Below are 19,606 nucleotides of genomic sequence, written 5' to 3' on the forward strand. Positions count from 1 at the left end.
CTGGAATGGGGTTTCCCTGAAAATATTGCTTTGTGTCCTTCCCTTCAGATTGGGGCCCTTGAGGACAGTTCCTGAGTCCCCTTCCCTACTTCAGGTCAAAGACTCCCTGAGGACGGACTCAGAATCTATTCCCCCACTCCGCCCCCAGTTGACTACTGATCTCCAGAAATTTCTACCTCCAGTCCTTATTCTGTAGCTGGCGGCCTAGGAGCCTCTGTAGCCTTTTGCCAGGTTTGGGACCCTGGAAGAGCTACTTTAGGCTCTGGTCCTGAAGACAGGCCCAACATCTGGCTTAGAGGATCGTTCTTTCCCTTGGGACTGAGAGGAGAAAAGTGCCTACCTGGAGTTCCACAACTGACTTCACAAGGGCTGCCTCAGAACTTACTTTCCAGGGTGCCATTGGCAGGCGGAGGAATGCTATTTTGGGCAGTGCGTCTGGACTTGGCTCAAGTGGCCAAACCCCTGTCCTACTGACCTCTCCCCTGGAGGGGCAGGAGCAGCACTTGAGGCTGCTCTGGGAAGGGCTGAGGGGCGGGCTCTGGACTAGAGACAAAGAGATAGTTGAGCTCCAACTGGGGGTGCAGACTGTGCCGACAGTAATGGAGGAACAAGACTGAGACCTACTTTAACTGAGAAGCCCCCAAGATAAAGGCTGAGACACCTAAGGCACTTCAGCAGAGTGAGTGGGGATTCAGGCAGGACTGGGGCAGGGTGGTCTCCTCAAGGTGAAATCCTGGAAGGGCCATGGGGGAATCATGTGGAGAGGAGGTAGCTGAAGGATTGACTGTGAAACAAGCACCAACTGGGGGAGTTGAAGGCTTGGCTTTCTGTTCTGGTTCAGTCCTGTGTTGCTGTGTGATATGAGCACATAGCACCCTCTCTCTGGGCCACAGTTTCCTTACCTGTTAGTTGACTTCTGGGACGACCAGAGCAGCTTGGTGGAACAGAATGAGAGAATGCATTGGGCTGGGAAGTCAGTAGAGCACAGGGGTGGGAGGAGAAGAGAGCTGTAGAGGTTTTACCCTGGACCAAGGCAAAAGGGAGGCAGGTCACGGACAGGCCAACTGTTAGCTTGCAGAAGCATCTTCTCCCTGGGGTCCCCCTCCCTTGGTGCTGGAGAGTTTCTGCCTTCAGAGTTGAGGATTATGAATTTGTGCTGCAGTCAGAGGAGATTAGTTTAGAGAGTGATGTCATGCTGGGCACGGTGGCACATGCCTGTAATCCCAGTATTTTGGGAGGCTGAGGCAGAAGTATAGTGAGTTCAAACCCAGCCTCAGCAACTCAATGACACCCTGGTCTCTAATAAAATATAAAAAAGGGCTGGGAATGTGGTTTTGTGGTTAAGCACCCCTGGGTTCAATCCCTGGGTGCGGGGAGGGGGGAGAGAGAGAGAGAGAGAGAGAAAGAGAGAGAGAGAGAGAGAGAGAGAGAAATAGGAATGGCGGGGTGGGGATGTTTGAGGAAATGTGTGTGTGGGGTTAGTCTTTGTTCTGAGGTGGAGGCATGGGCTAAATGAGTTTTCAGGGCCACATCCTGTGTGCATGAGTGTAGGGAAGAGGTCCTGAAAAGTCACAGTTTAAATCATCAACAAGTGAGCTTGAGGTTAGATTAAAGGCATGATATCTGTTATGAGAGGCTGGAGTCACTGAGGGGAGGCTGCAGACCTTGCACTGTCCAAAACTGAGTGTGTTGCAGACTTGGGAAGGTCAGGAGGACCTCTGAAGGGCCTGGCCCAGAAGTCAGGGGTCCTGAGGCCAGCATGGGTAGAGGGGTGGGGACTCCAGGGCCTCTTGCTATTGGCTGAGGCACACCCAGTCATGCCAATTTGGCTGAGTTGAGGGGGTGGCACTAGCAGGAGCTAGCTGCCCAGTGACTTCTCCCCTGTGGTACTGAGTCTGATGGGAATGTGGGACGGCGTTCTGCATCCCACAGCCCAGTGACCTCTCTTTGGCTTCACAGCATCTACAAATCTGAAGGACAAGATATGGCTCAAGTAGATGGGCAGAGGCGGTAAGTACCCCACCTCATTCCCCATCTCAGCCTCCTGTCCTCCTCCAGGCACACCTTAGTGTCCCCCGGTCCTGTCCTCAGCTTCTCCCTTCTGGCAGCTGCTCCCCTAGTCCCCATCCTTCCTGCTTCCCTCGAAGCCCATGGATGAGAGAAGTGTGTCTTCTGCCTGTCTCTCATGTCCTCACAGCACAGCTAAGCCCAGGCTGGGCCCTGGGGTGAGGGGCTCAGAGAGACAAAGGGTTCAAGGGTTGGTCAGTGTGTTCTGACTGCCCCCCTCAGCTGAACTGAACTTCCCATTTCTTGGCCCCTTGGGATGGAACAAGAGCCAGAGTTTTTGCACAATCTAATCCCCTTTAGCTCTCTGCGGATCCCCACCCCCGCCTCACTGTCCCTCCTGTAGCCACACACAACCTTGGCTTTCTGCAGGCAGCTCAGAGTCCTTCTGTGACTCATCCCTCTGCCTGAAGTGCTCTCCCACAGTTATCTACTTGGTGCCTTCCTTCCCCTCCCTCATGTCTAGTCAAAGGCCATCTTCTTGGGGCTGGGATTGTGGCTCACGTGAGAGAGGCATTGGGTTCGATCCTCAGCACAGCATAAAAATAAAGGTTAAAAAAAAAAGACACTTCTTTTTTTTTTTAATTTTAATATTTATTTTTTAGTTTTCGGCGGACACAACATCTTTGTTTGTATGTGGTGCTGAGGATCGAACCCGGGCCACATGCATGCCAGGCGAGCGCGCTACCACTTGAGCCACATCCCCAGCCCAACACTTCTTAAAAAAAAGAAAAAAAGTCCATCTTCTCAATGAAGCTTACTCTGCCTACTCCACTTACAATCACACTCCACGCCTACCAGCTCCCCCTTTCCTTACCCCAGTTCCCCCATGGGTTCTACTACTTTCTAACCCATGAATGCACTTGTTTATTTCATTGCTGTCAGCTCCACAAGAGCAAATTTGCCATTTGTGTGCTCTTAGATTGAGAGAATGAATGTTCCTCCCTCCTGTCCCGATGAGATTGCTGTGTCCAGCCCACATCTTCCTCCTGGGCTTTAGACACCAAAGACCTGTTGGTGTCTTACAGACAACCCAGATCCTAGTTGAAAACAGCCTCCTTCACTCCCTCTGAGTCTGTTCCTCTGCCTGTGACCTCAGCTCAGTCAGGTGTTCCCTTCTCAGTTGCTCAAGCCAAAAGTCAAGGACACATCCTTGACATTTCCCTCACATCTAGTCATATCTAGAAATATCTAGAATGTGTATGCCTCCCACCATTGATTTTACTACCACCCTACTTCCTCACAGCCAATGTAATCACCACCTGCCCTCTTCTTCCTCTTTATCCTCCATACCCCAGCATCTCTCTCCTCTCCAGTCCTTTCCAGTCTTTTCCTAGTTTAGTCCTCCCCCTCACAGTCATTGGGACCTGAAATTCACTTAATTTTTTTTTTTTTTTTTGGTACTGAGGATTGAACCCAAGGGCACATAAGCACTGAGCCATCCCTAGCCTTTTTATTTTGTATTTAGAGACAAGATCTTACTGAGTTGCTCAGGGCATTGCTAAGTTGCTGAGGCTGGCTTTGAACTTGTGATCCTCTTCAGCATCCTGAGCTGCTGGACAGCATCCTGGCTATCATTTCTCCAACGCATGTGCACTACTGCACCTGGCTTTTTATTATTATTTGTTCTACTTAGTTGTACATGACAGCAGAAGCATTTTAATTCCTTGTATACAAATGGAACACAATATTTCAGTTCTCTGGATGCACCATTTGTCCAATCATACATGTACCTAGGGTAATAATGTCCATTTCATTCCACCATCTTTCCTATCTCCACAACCCCTCCTCACCCTCCCCTTTGCCCAATTCAAATTTCTTCAATTTTTTACCCCCACCCCATCATAGATCAGCATCCACTAATCAGAGAAAACATTCGGCCTTTAGTTTTTAGGATTGGCTTACTTCACTTAGCGTAATATTCTCCAACTTTATCTATTTACCTGCAAATGTCACAATTTTATTCTCTTTTATTGCTGAGTAATATTCCATTGTGTATATATACCACCATTTCTTTATCCATTCATCTACTGATGGGCATCTAGGTTGGTTCCACAGTTTAGCTATTGTGAATTCAGTTGCTATAAACATTGGTATTGCTATGTCACTATAGTATGCTGATTTTAAGTCCTTTGGGAATAAATCAAGGAGTGGGATAGTTGGGTAAAATGGTGGTTCTATTCCAAGTTTTCTGAGGAATCTCCACACTGCTGTTCAAAGCGGTTGCAACAATTTGCAGTCCCACCAGCAATGTATGAGCGTACCTTTTTCCCCACATCCTCTCCAACTCTTATTTATTATTGCTTGTATTCTTGATAACTGCCATTCTGATTGAGGTGAAATGAAATCCTAGAGTAGTTTTGATTTGCATTTCTCTAATTACTAAAGATGTTGAACACTTTTTCATATATTTGTGGTTCGTTTGTATATCTTCTTCTGAGAAGTGTCTGTTCAGTTCCTTAGGCCATTTATTGATGGGCTGTTTCTTTTTTCCTTTTTCCTTTTTTTTTTTTTTTTTTGGTAGTAAGTCTTTTGAGTTATTTGTATATCCTGGAGATTAGTGCTCTATCTGTTGTACATGTGGTAAAAATTTGCTCCCATACTATAGGCTCTTTCTTCACCTCAATGATTGTTTCTTTTGCTGAGAAGAAGCTTTTTAGTTTGAATGCATCCCATTTATTGATTCTCTTTTTAAAATATTTTTTTAGTTGTTGATGGACCTTTATCTTATTTATATGTATGTGGTGCTGAGAATCGAACCCAGTGCGTCACACATGCTAGGCAATCACGCTACCACTGAGCCACAACCCCAGCCCCGCATTTTTTTTCTTGCATTTATTGATTCTTGATTTTATTTCTTGAGCTTTAGGGGATTGTTAAGAAAGTCAGGGCCTAATCTGACATGATGAACATTTGGGCCTACTGTTCCTGTATTAGGTGAAAGGTCTCTGGTTTAATTCCTAGGTCTTTGATCCACTTTGAGTTGAGTTTTATGCATGCTACATATGGATTTCCAGTTTTCCCAGCACCATTTGTTTAAGAGTTTATCATTTCTCCAATGCATGTTTTTGGTGCCTTTGTCTAATATGAGATAACTGTATTTATGTGGGTTGGTCTCTGTGTCTTCTATTCAGTACCATTGGTCTACATGTCTATTTTGTTGCCAATACCATGCTGTTTTTGTTACTATTGCTTTGTAGTATCAGTTTAAGGTCTGGTATTGTGATGCTTTTTTTTTTTTTTTTTTTTTGCTTAGGATTGCTTTGGCTATTCTGGGTTTCGTATTATTCCAAATGAATTTCATGATTGCTTTTTCAAGTTCTTTGAAGAATGTCACTGGGATTTTAACAGAAATTGCATTAAATATGTATAATAGTCTTACACTAAATCTGTATAATGTCCATTTTGACAATATTAACTCTATCTATCCAAGAGCATGGAAGATCTTTCCATCTTCTAAGGTCTTCTTCAATTTCCTTCTTTAGTGTCCTGTAGTTTTCATTGTAGAGGTCTTTCACCTTTTTAAAATTTATTACCAAGTATTTTATACTTTTTAAGCTATTTTGAATGGGGTAGTTTTCCTAATTTCTCTTTCAGTGGATTCATCACTTTTGTATAGAAATGCATTTGATTTATGGGTATTGATTTTATATCCTGCTACTTTGCTGAATTCATTGATTGGTTCTAGAAGTTTTCTGGTGGAATTTTTTTGGACCTTCTAAACATAGAATCATGTCATTGGCAAATAGTATTAGTTTGAGTTCTTCTTTTCCTATGTATATCCTTTTAATTTTTTTAGTCTATCTGATTGCTCTGGCTAGAATTTCAAGGACTGTGTTGAATAGAAGTGGTGAAAGAGGGTATCCCTGTCTTGTTCCAGTTTTTAGAGGAAATGCTTCCATTTTTTTCTCCATTTAGAATGATGTTGGTCTTGGGCTTAACATAGATAGCTTTTAAAATGTTGAAGTTTTAACCTACCATTCCCAGTTTTTCTAGTGTTTTGAACGTGAAGAGGTGCTGTATTGTATTGAATGCTTTTTCAGCATCTATTGAGATAATCATATGATTCTGCACCTGGCTTTTTTAAAAAAAATATTTATTTATTTACTTTGGTGCCAGGCATTGAACTTAGGGATGCTTAACCACTGAGCCACATCCTGATACCTTTTTATTATTATTATTATTATTTATTTTTTAGTTGTGGTTGGACACGATACCTTTATTTTATTTATTTTTATGTGGTGTTGAGAATTGAACCCTGGTCCTCGAATGTGCTAGGTGTACACTCAGCCACTGAGCCACAACCCCAGCCCATTATTATTATTATTATTTTTAAATTTATTTTTTAGTTGGACACAATATCTTTATTTGTTTATTTTTATGTGGTGCTGCGGATGGAACCCAGGGCCTCGCACATGCTAGGCGAGCACTCTACCGCTGAGCCACAACCCCAGCCCTATTATTATTTTTTTAAAAATATTTTTTAGGACTGGGGATGTGGCTCAAGCAGTAGCACGCTCGCCTGGCATGCATGCGGCCCGGGTTCGATCCTCAGCACCACATACAAACAAAAATGTTGTGTCTGCCGAAAGCTAAAAAAAATAAATATTAAAATTTAAAAAAATGTTTTTTAGTTGTGGATGGACCCATACCTTTATTTTATGCATTTATTTTTATGGGGTGCTGAAGATCAAACCCAGTGCCTCACATGTGCTAGGCAAGTGCTCTATCACTGAGCCATAACCCCAGCCCTATTATTATTTTTTAAAAATATTTTTTGGGGACTGGGGCTGGGGCTCAGTGATAGAGTGCTAGCCTGGCACGTGTAAGGCTCTGGGTTTGATCCTCAGCACAATATAAAAATAAATGCATAAAATAAAGGTATTGTGTCCACCTACAACTAAAAAACTACATATTTTTAAAAATATTTTTTAGTTGTCAGTGGACTTTTATTTATTTATATGCTTTGCTGAGAATTGATCCCAGTGCCTCACACACACTAGGCCATTGCTCAGCCTCTGAGCCACAACCCCAGCCCCGCCCTTTTATTATTATTATTTTATTTTTGAGACAGGGTCTCACTAAGTTGCTTAGGTCATCACTAAGTTGCTGAGGTTGGATTTGAACTCGCAATGCTCTTGCCTTAGCCTCCAGAGCCACTGGAATTACAGATGTGCTTCACCATGCCCAGCATCTTTCTGTTCATCCATCTGTGTATTTAGCTCTGGGATTTAGTTGAGAGTAAGAGACAGGTTCCCCCAGTTTTCATTGATCCAACCAATACATCTTCTATGGGCTTGGCACTGTGTTAGGCACTGAGGATAAACCAGGAAGTAAGATCCTATCCCATCTGTCCGTCCTTTCTCCCTCCCTCTTTCTTGTTCATTCATTCATTCACTTACAGATATCTCTTTGTGCTGACCTAGCTATACAGCCTGGTTCATTTTGCTGACACCTTCATCTTGGCAGAGGCTGGTGCATGTTTCAGGCCTCAGTGCTGTTTATAGAACCCAGCATCAGATTTTGCCACACCCCATGCTGTTTGAAAAGTGCCTCACTATTGCCAGATCCTGGTCTGTGACCCTCAAGTTCTGGCTCCTGCAGTTAGGCAGACGGATAACTGAGCTCTACTCTTCAGCCTGCTCTCTCCTACCCTGCTTCTCCTAGCAGCTCCTCAACACTTCAGGTTGCACTTTCTGCTGCCCAATGACCCCCTCTACAAAGTGGCCACATTGGTGGGTCCTTCCCACTTGTCCATTTCCTGTAAGAAGGAAGAAGGAGCCTGATTGGGCCATCTGCCCCAGTTCCTCTCCATGATCCTGTGGCTCTCAGGTGTCTCTGATCCCAGCTGTCCTAGCTGCCCTGGGCACAAGGAAGCGTATATGGAGAAGCTGCAGGGTTATCTATTAACTCAGCCAGGAGTTGAAGGGCTGATGGGCAGTAGGCGGACTTGACTTTCCTTTCCGTCCATGGGCTTGGGCCGCTGCTTCAGATCCAACAGCAACTTCAAGATGGTCTCCTGGTCGGTGCTAATGAGGATACAAGCAACACTGCAGAAGGAAATGGTGCGGGAGTTCCTGGCTGAGTTCATGAGCACGTACGTCATGATGGTGAGTGGATGGGGGGCATGGGGTGGGGGAGTGCAGCAGGGGCAGTCCACAAATCTCTTCCCAGCACTGATCCCATGAGGCATATTGTTACTTCCTCTGCCTCTGATCTGGGAGTCTGAGAAGAAAGCACAAGAAAGTAGGTGAAAGGCTTTGCTCAACAAGTCCTTTTGGGACAGAAAAGGCTCATAATAAACCAGGATAGGGTGAAACCATGAGCTGGGGAGTCAAGGGGCATAGATGGCAGTGGGGAAAAGGAAAACCAAGGGTAAGGGGGCTTCTGAAAACCTTGAATGTCAGGCTTTGAAAATTAATTTTGAGGACAATGGGGAGACATTGAAGGTTATCAAGCAGGGGAGTGATATGGCCATATCTGGATTTTAGAAGGTAGCTTTTGGGCACAGTGTGGAGACTAAGCAGAAAAGGCTAGGCTGGAGGGAGAGGAGCCAGTTAGGAGGCTGATCTAGATGGAATAGAGAGAGGGCTGTGCCAGGCATGGCAGCACATACCTGTAATCCCAGCGGCTCAGAGGTTGAGGCAGGAGGATCGTGAGTTAAGGCCCTAAGCAAGTTAGAGAGACCCTGTCTCTGACTAAAATATATATATGTATATATAAAGTGGCTCAGTAGTTGAGCACCTCTGGGTTCAATTCCTGGTACAAAAAAAAAAAAAAAAAAAAAAAAGAAAGAGGAGGAGGGCTGTGGCATGGTTGGGGATGGCAAAGAAAGCCCATATATAGAATTGTAGGAGATGGAATCAAGGAGACTTTGCAAGCAACAGATGTCTGATGGGCCATTCTGGAGCATGGAGCTAGTACAAGAAGAGGTGAGGTTGGTTTGGACGTGATCAGGTGAGATGTCAGTGGAGAATTCAAGAGGTAATAAATTGAATTCAAGGCTCTGGAGCTCCAGAGAAGTTGGGCTGGGAGGAAAGAGAGGAAATGCATTAAATTGGGTAAAATTGTGCAGAGAGAATGAACCTGTGTGAGAAGGACTCTGGACACCTGGTTTCTTACTCTAACCCACAAAGTCACCAGCAGGTCTTGGGCAGGTCTCTTCTGGCTTTGAGCTTGTCTTCTCAGTTTTCAAGTATATAGCATCTAGCCTTCACGGGCTTTGGAGCTATTTGTGCTCTGGCTCTGCTATCTTCTAGCATTTAAACTGCTCAGAATGTTAGTTTCCTTTTGGAAAATGGGGACACTAGCATCAAGGTGGCAGACTTGTGTGAAGAAGGCCAAGTGCCAACACTCAGCACAGAGGTGTTGATACATATGTGTTGGTCCTTGTTATTATGACAAGTGCTCTCAGCTGCGTTTTCTTCCCTGCATCCCATTCTCTCACCATCCTCCCTTACCTGCTTTGCCTCCTGAGCTGTAAGGACAGCAGCCGGATCCTGTCCCTCCTTGATCCAGGAGAAAGTAATTCATTTATGACAAGACATTTCAGTCCCATGAGGGCTGTTAAACCTTGGAACCTCAGAGGCAGGAGGGTGCCCCTTTGGAGAGCCTTAGGGAAAGCAAGCACTGCCCGCATGCCTTGATACTTGCCCACATCTACCTTCCCTTTTTTTAAAAAAATTTTTATTTAGATAATTGTTGAGCACTTACTGCATACCAAACACTCTGATGCTAAACCCCTTACATGTGGCATCATCCCAAACCCTCACAATGACCCTGTGAAGTAGGTACTGTTGTTAGCCCCATTTCACAGATGGGGAAACTGAGGCTCTGTGAGACTAAATCATTGGTTTAGTCATACTTTAAGATTAAATCCATAAGGGAATCCCATTATCATGCCCACCCACAAGAATGGGGTCCTAATTAGAGTAAGATATATTCTATACTTAAATAATGTTATCAAAATTGATTCTACTGTTATGTATAACTAAGAAGAACCAATAAAAAATACTCACAAAAAATTAAATCTAGCCCAGTCTAGTATTAATTTTTTTCTTTTGGTATTGACATCTGAACCCAGAGCCCCCCCCCCTTTTTTTTTAAAAGATAGAGAGAGGAGAGAGAGAGGAGAGAGAATTTTTTTTTAAGAGAGAGTGAGAGGAGAGAGAGAGAGAGAATTTTCAATATTTATTTTTTAGTTCTCGGCGGACACAACATCTTTGTTGGTATGTGGTGCTGAGGATCGAACCCGGGCCGCACGCATGCCAGGCGAGCGCGCTACCGCTTGAGCCACATCCCCAGCCCCAGAGACAGAATTTTTTTTTTTTTTTGAAGTTTAGAAAACTGCCTTTATTCTATTAGTTGGAAAAATTAACTGGTACAGAAAAAAAGTTTAGTCAGCTGGAGAGAAGAGAAAAACCAAGTGCCACCCATGAGAACTGGTGGTTCCTCTGGGAGGGAACCTGGATACAGTGAGAAGAAAGGAGCATTGTGAATAAGAGCCAGACCCTGCAGTCTAGGTGAGAGGTTATGCCACCTTCAAGTGTCTAATTGTTTCAGGCATGAAACCAAATTCCTATTTACTTTGCCCAGCTCTGGAGAGGGGTACTGGGAAATGTGGGGCCAAAAAAGGGTGATATGGCCATCTTTTATCAGAGAAAGTGACAAAACGGGAATTTTAAAAATGAATTTTCCATCTGACTTTATTTCCAAATACACTTTCTTTTTAAAAAAACCAATACACTTTTCTGTGGGTTGACAAATATCAGTATTAGGAAATCCAATTATACAAAAAGTACTACATCTAATCTGGGGTAGATATATTTATTTTTGGTAACATACATTAAGTGGCACTAATTACACAGTAACTATAAGGTAACTAACAGAGTAACAGAACTGTAACTCTGCCACAGCTGCATGGACTTGGGCCTTTCTGGCTGAGTACACTTTCAAACAACTAAATGCCCACCCCAGAGCTATGCCAATGAAATCGGCTGAGGAGTAAAGCTCCAAAGTGATGACTCACCAGATTTCCTTGCAGCTGACAGATGATAGGCAGGACATGTTAGTTATAAAGTAGTTACAGCCTAATTCACAAAAGTTACCGTTTCTCTTTCTAGAAAGAAGCAAGAAGTTAAGAAATTCTTTGAATTAGCGCCTGGTGTGTCAGGTGGAGTACAGAGAGGGCTGTTAGAGCAGTGTCAGAAGAACTCTGGCAGGTCAGACAGGTTGGACATCATTATTAATTATGGTTTGGCTTCTAAATACTGGTAGCAAGATGACTTCTGATTTGTAATCTTAGGTAAATTATAGATAAATGAAAAAGGCCAGTAATCATATACTAAGATTAATAAACAGCACTTCAAAATTAACCGCATAAGGGCTGTGCTTGCAGCAAGGTTTCACAACACAAGGCACCCAGATTTTTTCTTCCCACGACTGGCTTGCAGAGCAGCTCTCGTGGCCATTTCAAAAACCTCCCTCACTCCATCTTTGGTCTTTGCTGAACACTCCATGTACCCAAAGGCGCCAATCCTGTTTGCCATATCTCTGCCTTCTTCAGGTTTTACTGGCTCCTGCTTCATCTTGGCTAACTCCCGCCTTGTGTGCTCATCATTCCGAAGATCCTTCTTATTCCCAACCAGGATGATGGGTACATTGGGGCAGAAATGCTTGACTTCTGGAGTCCATTTTTCTGGGGTGTTTTCTAAACTATCAGGGCTGTCAATGGAGAAACACATCAGTATAACATCAGTGTCTGGGTAGGAGAGGGGCCTCAGGCGATCATAATCTTCCTGCCCAGCCGTGTCCCACAAAGCCAACTCTACCTGCTTTCCATCCACTTCAATATCTGCCACATAGTTCTCAAACACTGTGGGCACATATACTTCTGGGAACTGGTCCTTGCTGAAAACTATGAGCAAGCATGTCTTGCCACATGCTCCATCACCAACAATCACCAATTTCTTCCTGATGGCAGCCATAGCTTACAAAAATGCACGGCCTGTGACCAAAGTTGTAGAGAGTACCTTGAACTTCCCAGATGAAAAGCTCAGACTCCGACTCCGACTCTGGCCTCTTTGCGCTGAGAAGGCCTGTCCGTGAGTCGCAAGCTCTGAGGCGAAGACGGGTAGCTCCGGAGACGACCGCGGACTAACGAAAGAACCGACGGAGGGCGGCTGGCTGCGGGCGGGGAGCGCGAGCGAAGGAGGGCGGGCGGCGGCGGGAGGGAGGGCGGGGAGCGAGAATTTTTTAATATTTATTTTTTAGTTCTCGGCGGACACAACATCTTTGTTGGTATGTGGTGCTGAGGATCGAACCCGGGCCGCACGCATGCCAGGCGAGCGGGCTACCACTTGAGCCACATCCCCAGCCCCCCAGAGCCCTTTTTATTTTCTAATTTGAGACAGAGTCTCACTCAGTTACCCAGGCTGCCCTCAAACTTGAAATCCTTCTACCTCAGCCTCCCAAGTCACTGGGATTTCAGGTGCACACCACTATGCCTGGTTTAATATCATAATCTTGACCTTTAACCTCTATGGTCTGTCCCTTAGTTTAGAGATCACAGGCTCTCTAAGGCTGTCTTGTTAACTCCCCGCCTGCTATGATATGACCCTTGCTTTCAGGCATTGGGTAGTCCAAGACCCCTGTCTGGGCTGCAGTTTTTCTACAGTGGGAGCAAAAACACTTGCTACACAGATTTGCTGTGAGGATTGAAAGGAAGCAATGCTTTTAAAAGAACGTTGTGAGGTTTAAGCTCATGCAGGACATTGTATTGTTGTTATTTTTAGTTGCCAGACCTGTGCCAAGAAGTGGGGGCTTTTTCAGTTGATAGGAAGCTCAGTGAATCACCAGGGTAAAGGTTTTGCCAAAAAAAAAAAAAAAAAAAAAAGGCTAGTGTGACCTTGGGTCCCATTTATTGCAGCCAGGATGAGGGAAGTGAGCTATTCTACTCTATAACCTCTAAGGTTATTGTCCTCAAAGCTGGCTTCCTGGCTATTGGGGGGACTTTGATGGGCTGGGTTACATTCACTTACCAGAGAGGGGAGAGGCTGGAACCATCGGTGCCCTGGAAACCCAAAGCTGTGTATGTGAGCAATAGGGCAAGGGTTGCAAACTCATATGCTACAGGGGCCAAGAATGTCAACTCAGGGTGCTAGGGACTTGGACACGGAGTGCAGACCTGTGTAAGGGTGTAACTGCCACTGCTCCAGCTGGCTGTTACCATGGAGGTGGAATACAGGTCAGCATGGCCTCAGCTTCTTATTTTGCAAGAGGACCTGAAACTTCTGTTTTTTAAAACCAAAATCTGTGTGCTGGATGGATTAGGTATGTGTATTGCCAATTGGCAACTCTGATACAGAGAATCATGTGGGATTAATTCACTCATTCATTCTTTTTCTTTTTTTTTTTCTTTTTGGTGCCAGAGATTGAACTCAGGGGTGCTTAACCAGTGAGCTACATCCTCAGCCCTGTTTATATTTTATTTAGAGACAGGGTCTCGCTAAGTTGCTTTGCACATCACTAAGTTTCTGAGGCTGGCTTTGAACTTCTGATCCTCCTGTCTCAGCCTTCCGAGCTGCTGGGATTATAGGCATGCACCGCTGTGCTTGGCTCATTCATTATTTTTAAAAAAACATTATGTTGACATGGGGAAAACAGAAATGAGGGACCCTCAGTCTTCAGACCCTCCATGCCTGCTTCAGTCCCTTCACCCCCTGGGAGGTCCCCCAACTAGCCTGGCATGGCCTCACTCCTCCTATTCCTGTCAGTTCCTGTCCTCTCCTGCTGCATCCTCTCCTGGCCTTAAGCCAGCCATCTCTGGGCTCCCCTGCACCTTTCCTGGATTCCTGAGGGAACCAGTGAGCCATGCTCAACTGCCTGTCCTCTGTCATACCTGGCTATTTCACACTTTCTCAGACTTCCTTGAAACTGCTCTACATCTGCCTGTTTTTTTTTTTTTTTTTTTAATTAGCAAATAGTTTGATCTCCTGGTTGACAGAGAAAATCATTGGGCTAGCTTCCTGTGTTTCCTGGAAACCCAGATATGTATGTGTGTCTACCTCCTTTTGTTCCTGTCCCTCTCACCACCTGTTACCTACCTGTGCATCCACACATTTCTCCTAAGCTAGGGTGTGTCACCTCCTTCCTGGAGGACTCCTCTACTTCAGTCCATTCTTCCAGCCCACTCAGGCCCTTTGCTCTTTTTTCTTTCTTTCCTCTATCTTCAGCATGCCCACCCATAAACATACCAAAATCTCTCCACTTAACAGAACAAAACATCTCTCCCTTCATCTTGTGAACCTGTCATTTATCATACACTCTCACTTCTCAAAGAAGTTCTCAAAGAAGTCTCTATACTGGTACATTTTAATTCTCATCAGCTGGGATTGTAGCTCAGTGCTGGAGCACTTGTCTAGCATGAGTGAGGCCCGGGGTCCAATCCCCAGCACTGCAAAAAAGTTACCTCTGCTGGGCGTGGTGGTGCCCAACTGTAGTCCCAGATACTCTAAAAGCTGCAGCAGAAAGATAGATCCCTTGAGCCCAAGAATTTGAGGCCAGCCTGGGCAACATAGTGAGACCCTGTCTCAAATAAATGAATTCTTCCTTATCGCCTTACCACTTACTTATCAATCTTTCCTGGCTTCTGCCCCAACCCCCCACACCCATGGCCTGATAATACAGTGCTCATCATGTTACTAATGACTGCTGGATTGCCATCCAAAGGAATGTGCTTTCCAGGCAGGTCTTCATACTTGTGATCCAGAGGCTGCATATGACTAACCAAATTGACCATGCCCTCCTCCTTGGGAAAATCTCTCCTTGGTGCACTTTCTTTGTTCTCCCATTTTAATGCCTGCTCAGCTGAGGTTTCTAACATCCACCCATAAATGCTGACTCTAATCAGCCTCCAGCTGTGTGCCCCCCCTTCTCCTGGGGCCCTATTCACCCATGGCTTCATTGCAGTTCTCATGTCCATAATTATTTAGATTTTCTATTTCCTAAGCTTTAGAGCAGAACTGGTCAAGGGAAATAGAATTTGAGTCACATACTTTAAAATTTTCTAGTAGCTACATTAAAAAAGTAAAGAGCAACAGGTGATAATAAGTTGTATGCTATTATATTTAACCCATGTATCCAAAATCCAACATGTAGTCAACATAAAATCGTTAAGCTAATTCACATTCTCCACTTCCAACTAAATCTTTGAAATCTGGCATGTGCTTTACACTTAGAGCAGATCTCAATTGGACAGTCCCATTTTAAGTGCATAACAGCTGCATGTGGTCACATAACTAGATATCCTTTTTTTGTTGTTGTTGTTATTTGGTTCTGGGAATTGAACCCAGAGGCACTTAGTCACTGAGTTATATCCCATACCTTTTTTTTATATATTTTTTTTAATTGTAATTGGGCACAATACCTTTATTTATTTTTATGTGGTGCTAGGATTGAACCCAGGGCCTTGTACATGCTAGGTGAGTGCTCTACCACTGAGCAACAACCCCAGCCCCAGCCCCAGACCTTTTTATTTTTTATTTTGAAATAAGTTTTAAGTTTATGTTGGCCTCACTAAGTTGCTGAGGCTGGCCTTAAACTTGCAATCCTCCTGTCTCAGCCTCCTGAGTCACTGGGATTACAGGTGTGTGCCACTATGCCTAATTTTTCACATGTCTAGATAACTTGCATAACACATACCTAGAATCTGATTTCTAGAAGCTGGACCTAAAACACATGGACATTTCAAAGAAGGTGACTTCTGAGTTTGATCTTACAGAATATTAAGTTTTTCAGAATATAGGATCAAGTATTCCGGCAGAAGGAACAGTATATCCAACACAGAGGCCTGAGACAGCAAGGAATGCATGGAGTAATGCAATTGTTTGATTTGAGACCATCTGTCATGGATCTGATCATGTTTCACTGTGTTACAGGCTGTGTGACCTTGGATAAGCCATTCAATTTCTTTTTTTAAAAATATTTTTTTAGTTGTTTATAGGCCTTTATTTTATTTATTTGTATGTGGTGCTGAGAATCGAACCCAGTGCCTCACACATGCCAGGCAAGTGCGCTGCTGCTGAGCCACAGCCCCAGCCCCACCATTCAATTTCTTGAAGCTTCACTTTGCCCATCTATCAGTTGGGGAGAATAAAAATGCTCCACATAGAAATATCCTTCAGGTTGGCCTGAAGTGTAAGATGCTTTGAGGGGTGCAGTTCACACCAATTATCCCCTCTTTGAAGCCCTGCTCACAACCCAAACTACAGGTGTGGGCTCAAGGTCAAGGTGCCTGGATATATCTTAGGAGCCTCTGACTTTCCCACCCATCCCTGTCTTCTTTCAAACCCATCACCTAGCTCTCACTGGCTCAGGTATGAGAGATCTCTATGGGGTAAGGGAGAAGAGGCCATGAGAGAGAAGGCTCTGGAAAAAGAGGGCACAGCAGAGGGTCTTTAAGGGCAATACTGGGGAGGCCTAGGACATGGGGGTGGTGAGGAGCTAGAACTGACTTCAGAGCTCTCCTCTGGGGTTGGGACTTCTGGGCAGGCAGCCACCTCAGAAACCTTTTTTTTTTTTTTTTTTTTGCAGGTATTTGGCCTTGGTTCTATAGCCCATATGGTTCTAGGAGGGAAAAAATTTGGGAGCTACTTGAGTGTCAACTTGGCTTTTGGCTTTGGAGTCACCATAGGAATGCATGTGGCAGGCAACATCTCTGGTGAGTAAGCCCAGACCCCTTCTGATTGGGCAAGACCAGGTATTCCTGGCAAGCTGTTTCCTGCCCACCTCCAGCTAATCTTGTCTCTGATACAGCTGGTGCCTCACCCTTACTGGCTACCTGAAGGGAGGATGTGCCTCCGAACCCCTTGCCTTGGCTGCGTATCTTCCCCAGACTCTTCATGAACCCTTTTGACAGCGCCCCTGCCCCTGCCCTTTTTACAAGCTGGGTCATCTTAGGGAAATTATTCACCTCTGTTTCTCATTTTCCTTGATGGTGAAATGGAGATGGTGGTCCTTACTTTGTGGCGACCATTGTAAGGGTTCAGTGAGAAAGCCTTTGTTACAGTACACACTCCATAAACACTCACCATTACTATTTATTATTGCTGTTGCTGTCAATATTATTCATCTTATCCTTTGTTTCTGCTCTCAATCTCCCCTACACCTGCCCCTCCCCACAGGGGCCCATATGAACGCAGCTGTGACCTTCACCACCTGCGCTTTAGGTCGAATGCCTTGGAGGAAGTTTCCTGTGTATGTTCTGGGTCAGTTTCTGGGCTCCTTCATGGCTGCTGTCACCATCTACAGCCTCTTCTATAGTGAGTGTTCTCTCCCGGGTAGTCTGCCTCCAGTCTCAGCCTCTTCTGAAACATGGGCATATCAGGTCTTGGTGTTCCGGTTCTGTAAAAATGTCTGGGAGAGAAGGCCTTGGAGGTGCTCCCCAACCCTCACCCTACAATCTGGGATGTTGGTGGGGTATAACTCAATCTGTCTCCACAGCGGCCATTATCCACTTCTCCGGCAACCTTCTGACAGTGACTGGTCCCACGGCCACTGCTGGCATTTTTGCCACTTACCTTCCTGAACACATGATATTGTGGAGGGGCTTCCTGGATGAGGTCAGTAGTGTAGGGTGATAGAAGAAAAGATTCTGGATGGGGACTGTACCAAGACATGTCTCCGCCAGGGTGTTTGGATTTAGGGTACAATGGAGACTCAGTGGCTTGGCTAGGGCCTCAGTAGGCTGCCATGTCATCTACTCCCCAGATGTTTATCACAGGGATGCTCCAGCTGTGTCTCTTTGCCATCACGGACAAGGACAACAATCCAGCACTTCGAGGGACAGAGGCTCTGGTGGTCGGCCTCCTCATTGTCATCATCGGAGCGTCCCTAGGCATGAACTCAGGATATGCTATGAACCCGTCCCGGGACCTGCCTCCTCGCTTCTTCACTTTCATTGCTGGCTGGGGCAAACAGGTGTTCAGGTACCGCCCTTGCCAAGCCCCATTCCTGTGAGTTTTCTGTAGGGCCCCTGCTTGCAGAGGGGTGGGGCAACCTGAGCAGCCGCCCAGGAGAGTCCTGCAGAACATCCAGATAGCTCAGGGAGCTGGGGTGGGTCCTGAGGTTTTCCCAGACCAGCACAGATGTAGACCTTGCTCTGGGACTGTCAACCCTACCCCTGAATCGGGCTGAGGTGGGCCAGGGCCCCTGGCAAGGGTGTCTCCTGGGGTGACTCCTCTGCTCACTCTGTCTTGGCCTGAGATGGATGCTAGTGCCACCCTGGGCATTGGCCTCCTCAGCAGTCCTGTCTCTTGCCTGCAGTGCTGGGGACAACTGGTGGTGGGTGCCAGTGGTGGCACCACTCCTAGGTGCCTACCTAGGTGGCATCATCTATGTCATCTTCATTGGCTCCAGCATCCCACGGAAGCCTCAGAGTTTGGAGAACTCCATGGTGTGCGAAGATCACAGGATAACTGAATTGCCCAAGACCAGCCCATCCACGACCTCCCCCATTGCCCCTTCTATCCAGCCTGTCCCATCCTTAAGTGGCTCCATGCCTTTAGAGCAGTTCTAAGTTGAGACTGTCATCCCAACTCACCCTAATAAAGAAAGCCTTGTCCCACAGTGGCACCCTCACTTTGTGGGGCCTCCTGTGGTTGGGCTTCCCTCCTGGCTCCTTCCAGGAGCTCCAGGTTTATGCCTTAGCTCAAGTCTGAAGCATATAGCTGAGAGGCCTCAACTCTCTCCAGCACAGGAGCTGGGGTGTTCCCTGAGGGAGAATTGGGAGGAACTGACCTGTGGCCTTAGGGTGGGGATAGGCATAGAGGACTCTGAGGGGGGTGATTTGATGTAAGGCCCAGAACTAGCTGGGGTGGGGGCAACTTTGGGCATATCTTGAAGGTACCTCGTGATAGGATTCTAGAGTCCCCCCATTTGTCCCTTCTTTAGCCATGGCCAGTTCTTGGACCAGACAAAGCAAGATCAAGAGTGCAGATCAGAATTTCTCAACATTTTTTTTTCATTAGTGCCTTCAGCATTCTTTTAAATATTTTCTTAATGACATTTTTTTAATACCACAGGTATACTAAACCTATGTTTACCTACTCTATCCGTGCTTCATACATAAAAATAATGAGACTCTTTTCATTCTTGTTCCAATTTTCATTCCCTTGGAGATGCGTGGTATGGACTGAAAGCTAGTAAGAGGTTGGACTCGTCTTCCTCCTTCCTGAAATAAGAGTTCTCACACATTAAGGAGTTCCAGAGTTGGGAAGGAAGATGTAATGAGGGAAATATTTTGGATCAGTAAAAAGGCAAGAAGAAGTCTCACAGAGTTCACAGGAAACAGGTCCAGAGTCTGGGTGGCAGCTTGGCAGCCAGGATATGTTGATGATGGGGCCAGGCAGAAACCAGCCATCCTGCTTTCTGGGATGTAGAAGGCAGCATCACTTGTGGTTCTTGTTGTTGTTCATATATTTAGCATTTACTGTGTGCAGACCATGCCTGGTCACTGAAGATGCCTAATGGCTAAGGTGAGGTC

The 19,606-nt window shown here is 45.5% G+C and overlaps 2 protein-coding genes across 7 annotated transcripts in view; one reads left to right on the forward strand and one right to left on the reverse strand.

Annotated features, from left to right (window-relative positions):
• Positions 1 to 483: 483 nt before the first annotated feature.
• AQP7 (aquaporin 7) overlaps positions 484 to 19,606 on the forward strand; it is a 56,725-nt gene continuing 37,602 nt past the window's right edge. Inside the window, exons 1-8 of one of the 6 annotated variants that reach the window (XM_081272409.1) lie at positions 484 to 679; positions 1,960 to 2,010; positions 8,057 to 8,174; positions 16,657 to 16,783; positions 17,247 to 17,384; positions 17,566 to 17,684; positions 17,833 to 18,050; positions 18,481 to 18,686. In XM_081272409.1, coding sequence (XP_081128535.1) covers positions 1,985 to 2,010; positions 8,057 to 8,174; positions 16,657 to 16,783; positions 17,247 to 17,384; positions 17,566 to 17,684; positions 17,833 to 18,050; positions 18,481 to 18,640 — 906 coding nt within the window. In that variant the 5' untranslated portion in view covers positions 484 to 679; positions 1,960 to 1,984 and the 3' untranslated portion in view covers positions 18,641 to 18,686. Of the gene's footprint in view, positions 680 to 1,605; positions 1,706 to 1,758; positions 2,011 to 8,056; positions 8,175 to 16,656; positions 16,784 to 17,246; positions 17,385 to 17,565; positions 17,685 to 17,832; positions 18,078 to 18,387; positions 18,687 to 19,606 lie in introns of those variants that run through there. The other 5 variants (XM_081272406.1, XM_081272405.1, XM_081272408.1 and 2 more) reach the window with 5 other exon arrangements.
• On the reverse strand, positions 10,402 to 12,264 carry LOC308641466 (transforming protein RhoA-like). The gene has a single exon (XM_081280170.1). It carries the CDS (start codon positions 12,048 to 12,050, stop codon positions 11,469 to 11,471), a length of 582 nt encoding a protein of 193 aa, XP_081136296.1. The 5' UTR covers positions 12,051 to 12,264; the 3' UTR covers positions 10,402 to 11,468.

Source organism: Spermophilus citellus (assembly GCF_964194105.1).
Source record: "Spermophilus citellus genome assembly, chromosome: 2".
In the NCBI taxonomy this organism is placed as follows: Eukaryota; Metazoa; Chordata; class Mammalia; order Rodentia; family Sciuridae; genus Spermophilus; species Spermophilus citellus.

What these genes read in the sequence shown, in the direction of transcription:
- LOC308641466 (XM_081280170.1), bottom strand. Translation starts at nt 12,050, where the DNA reads ATGGCTGCCATCAGGAAGAAATTGGTGATTGTTGGTGATGGAGCATGT.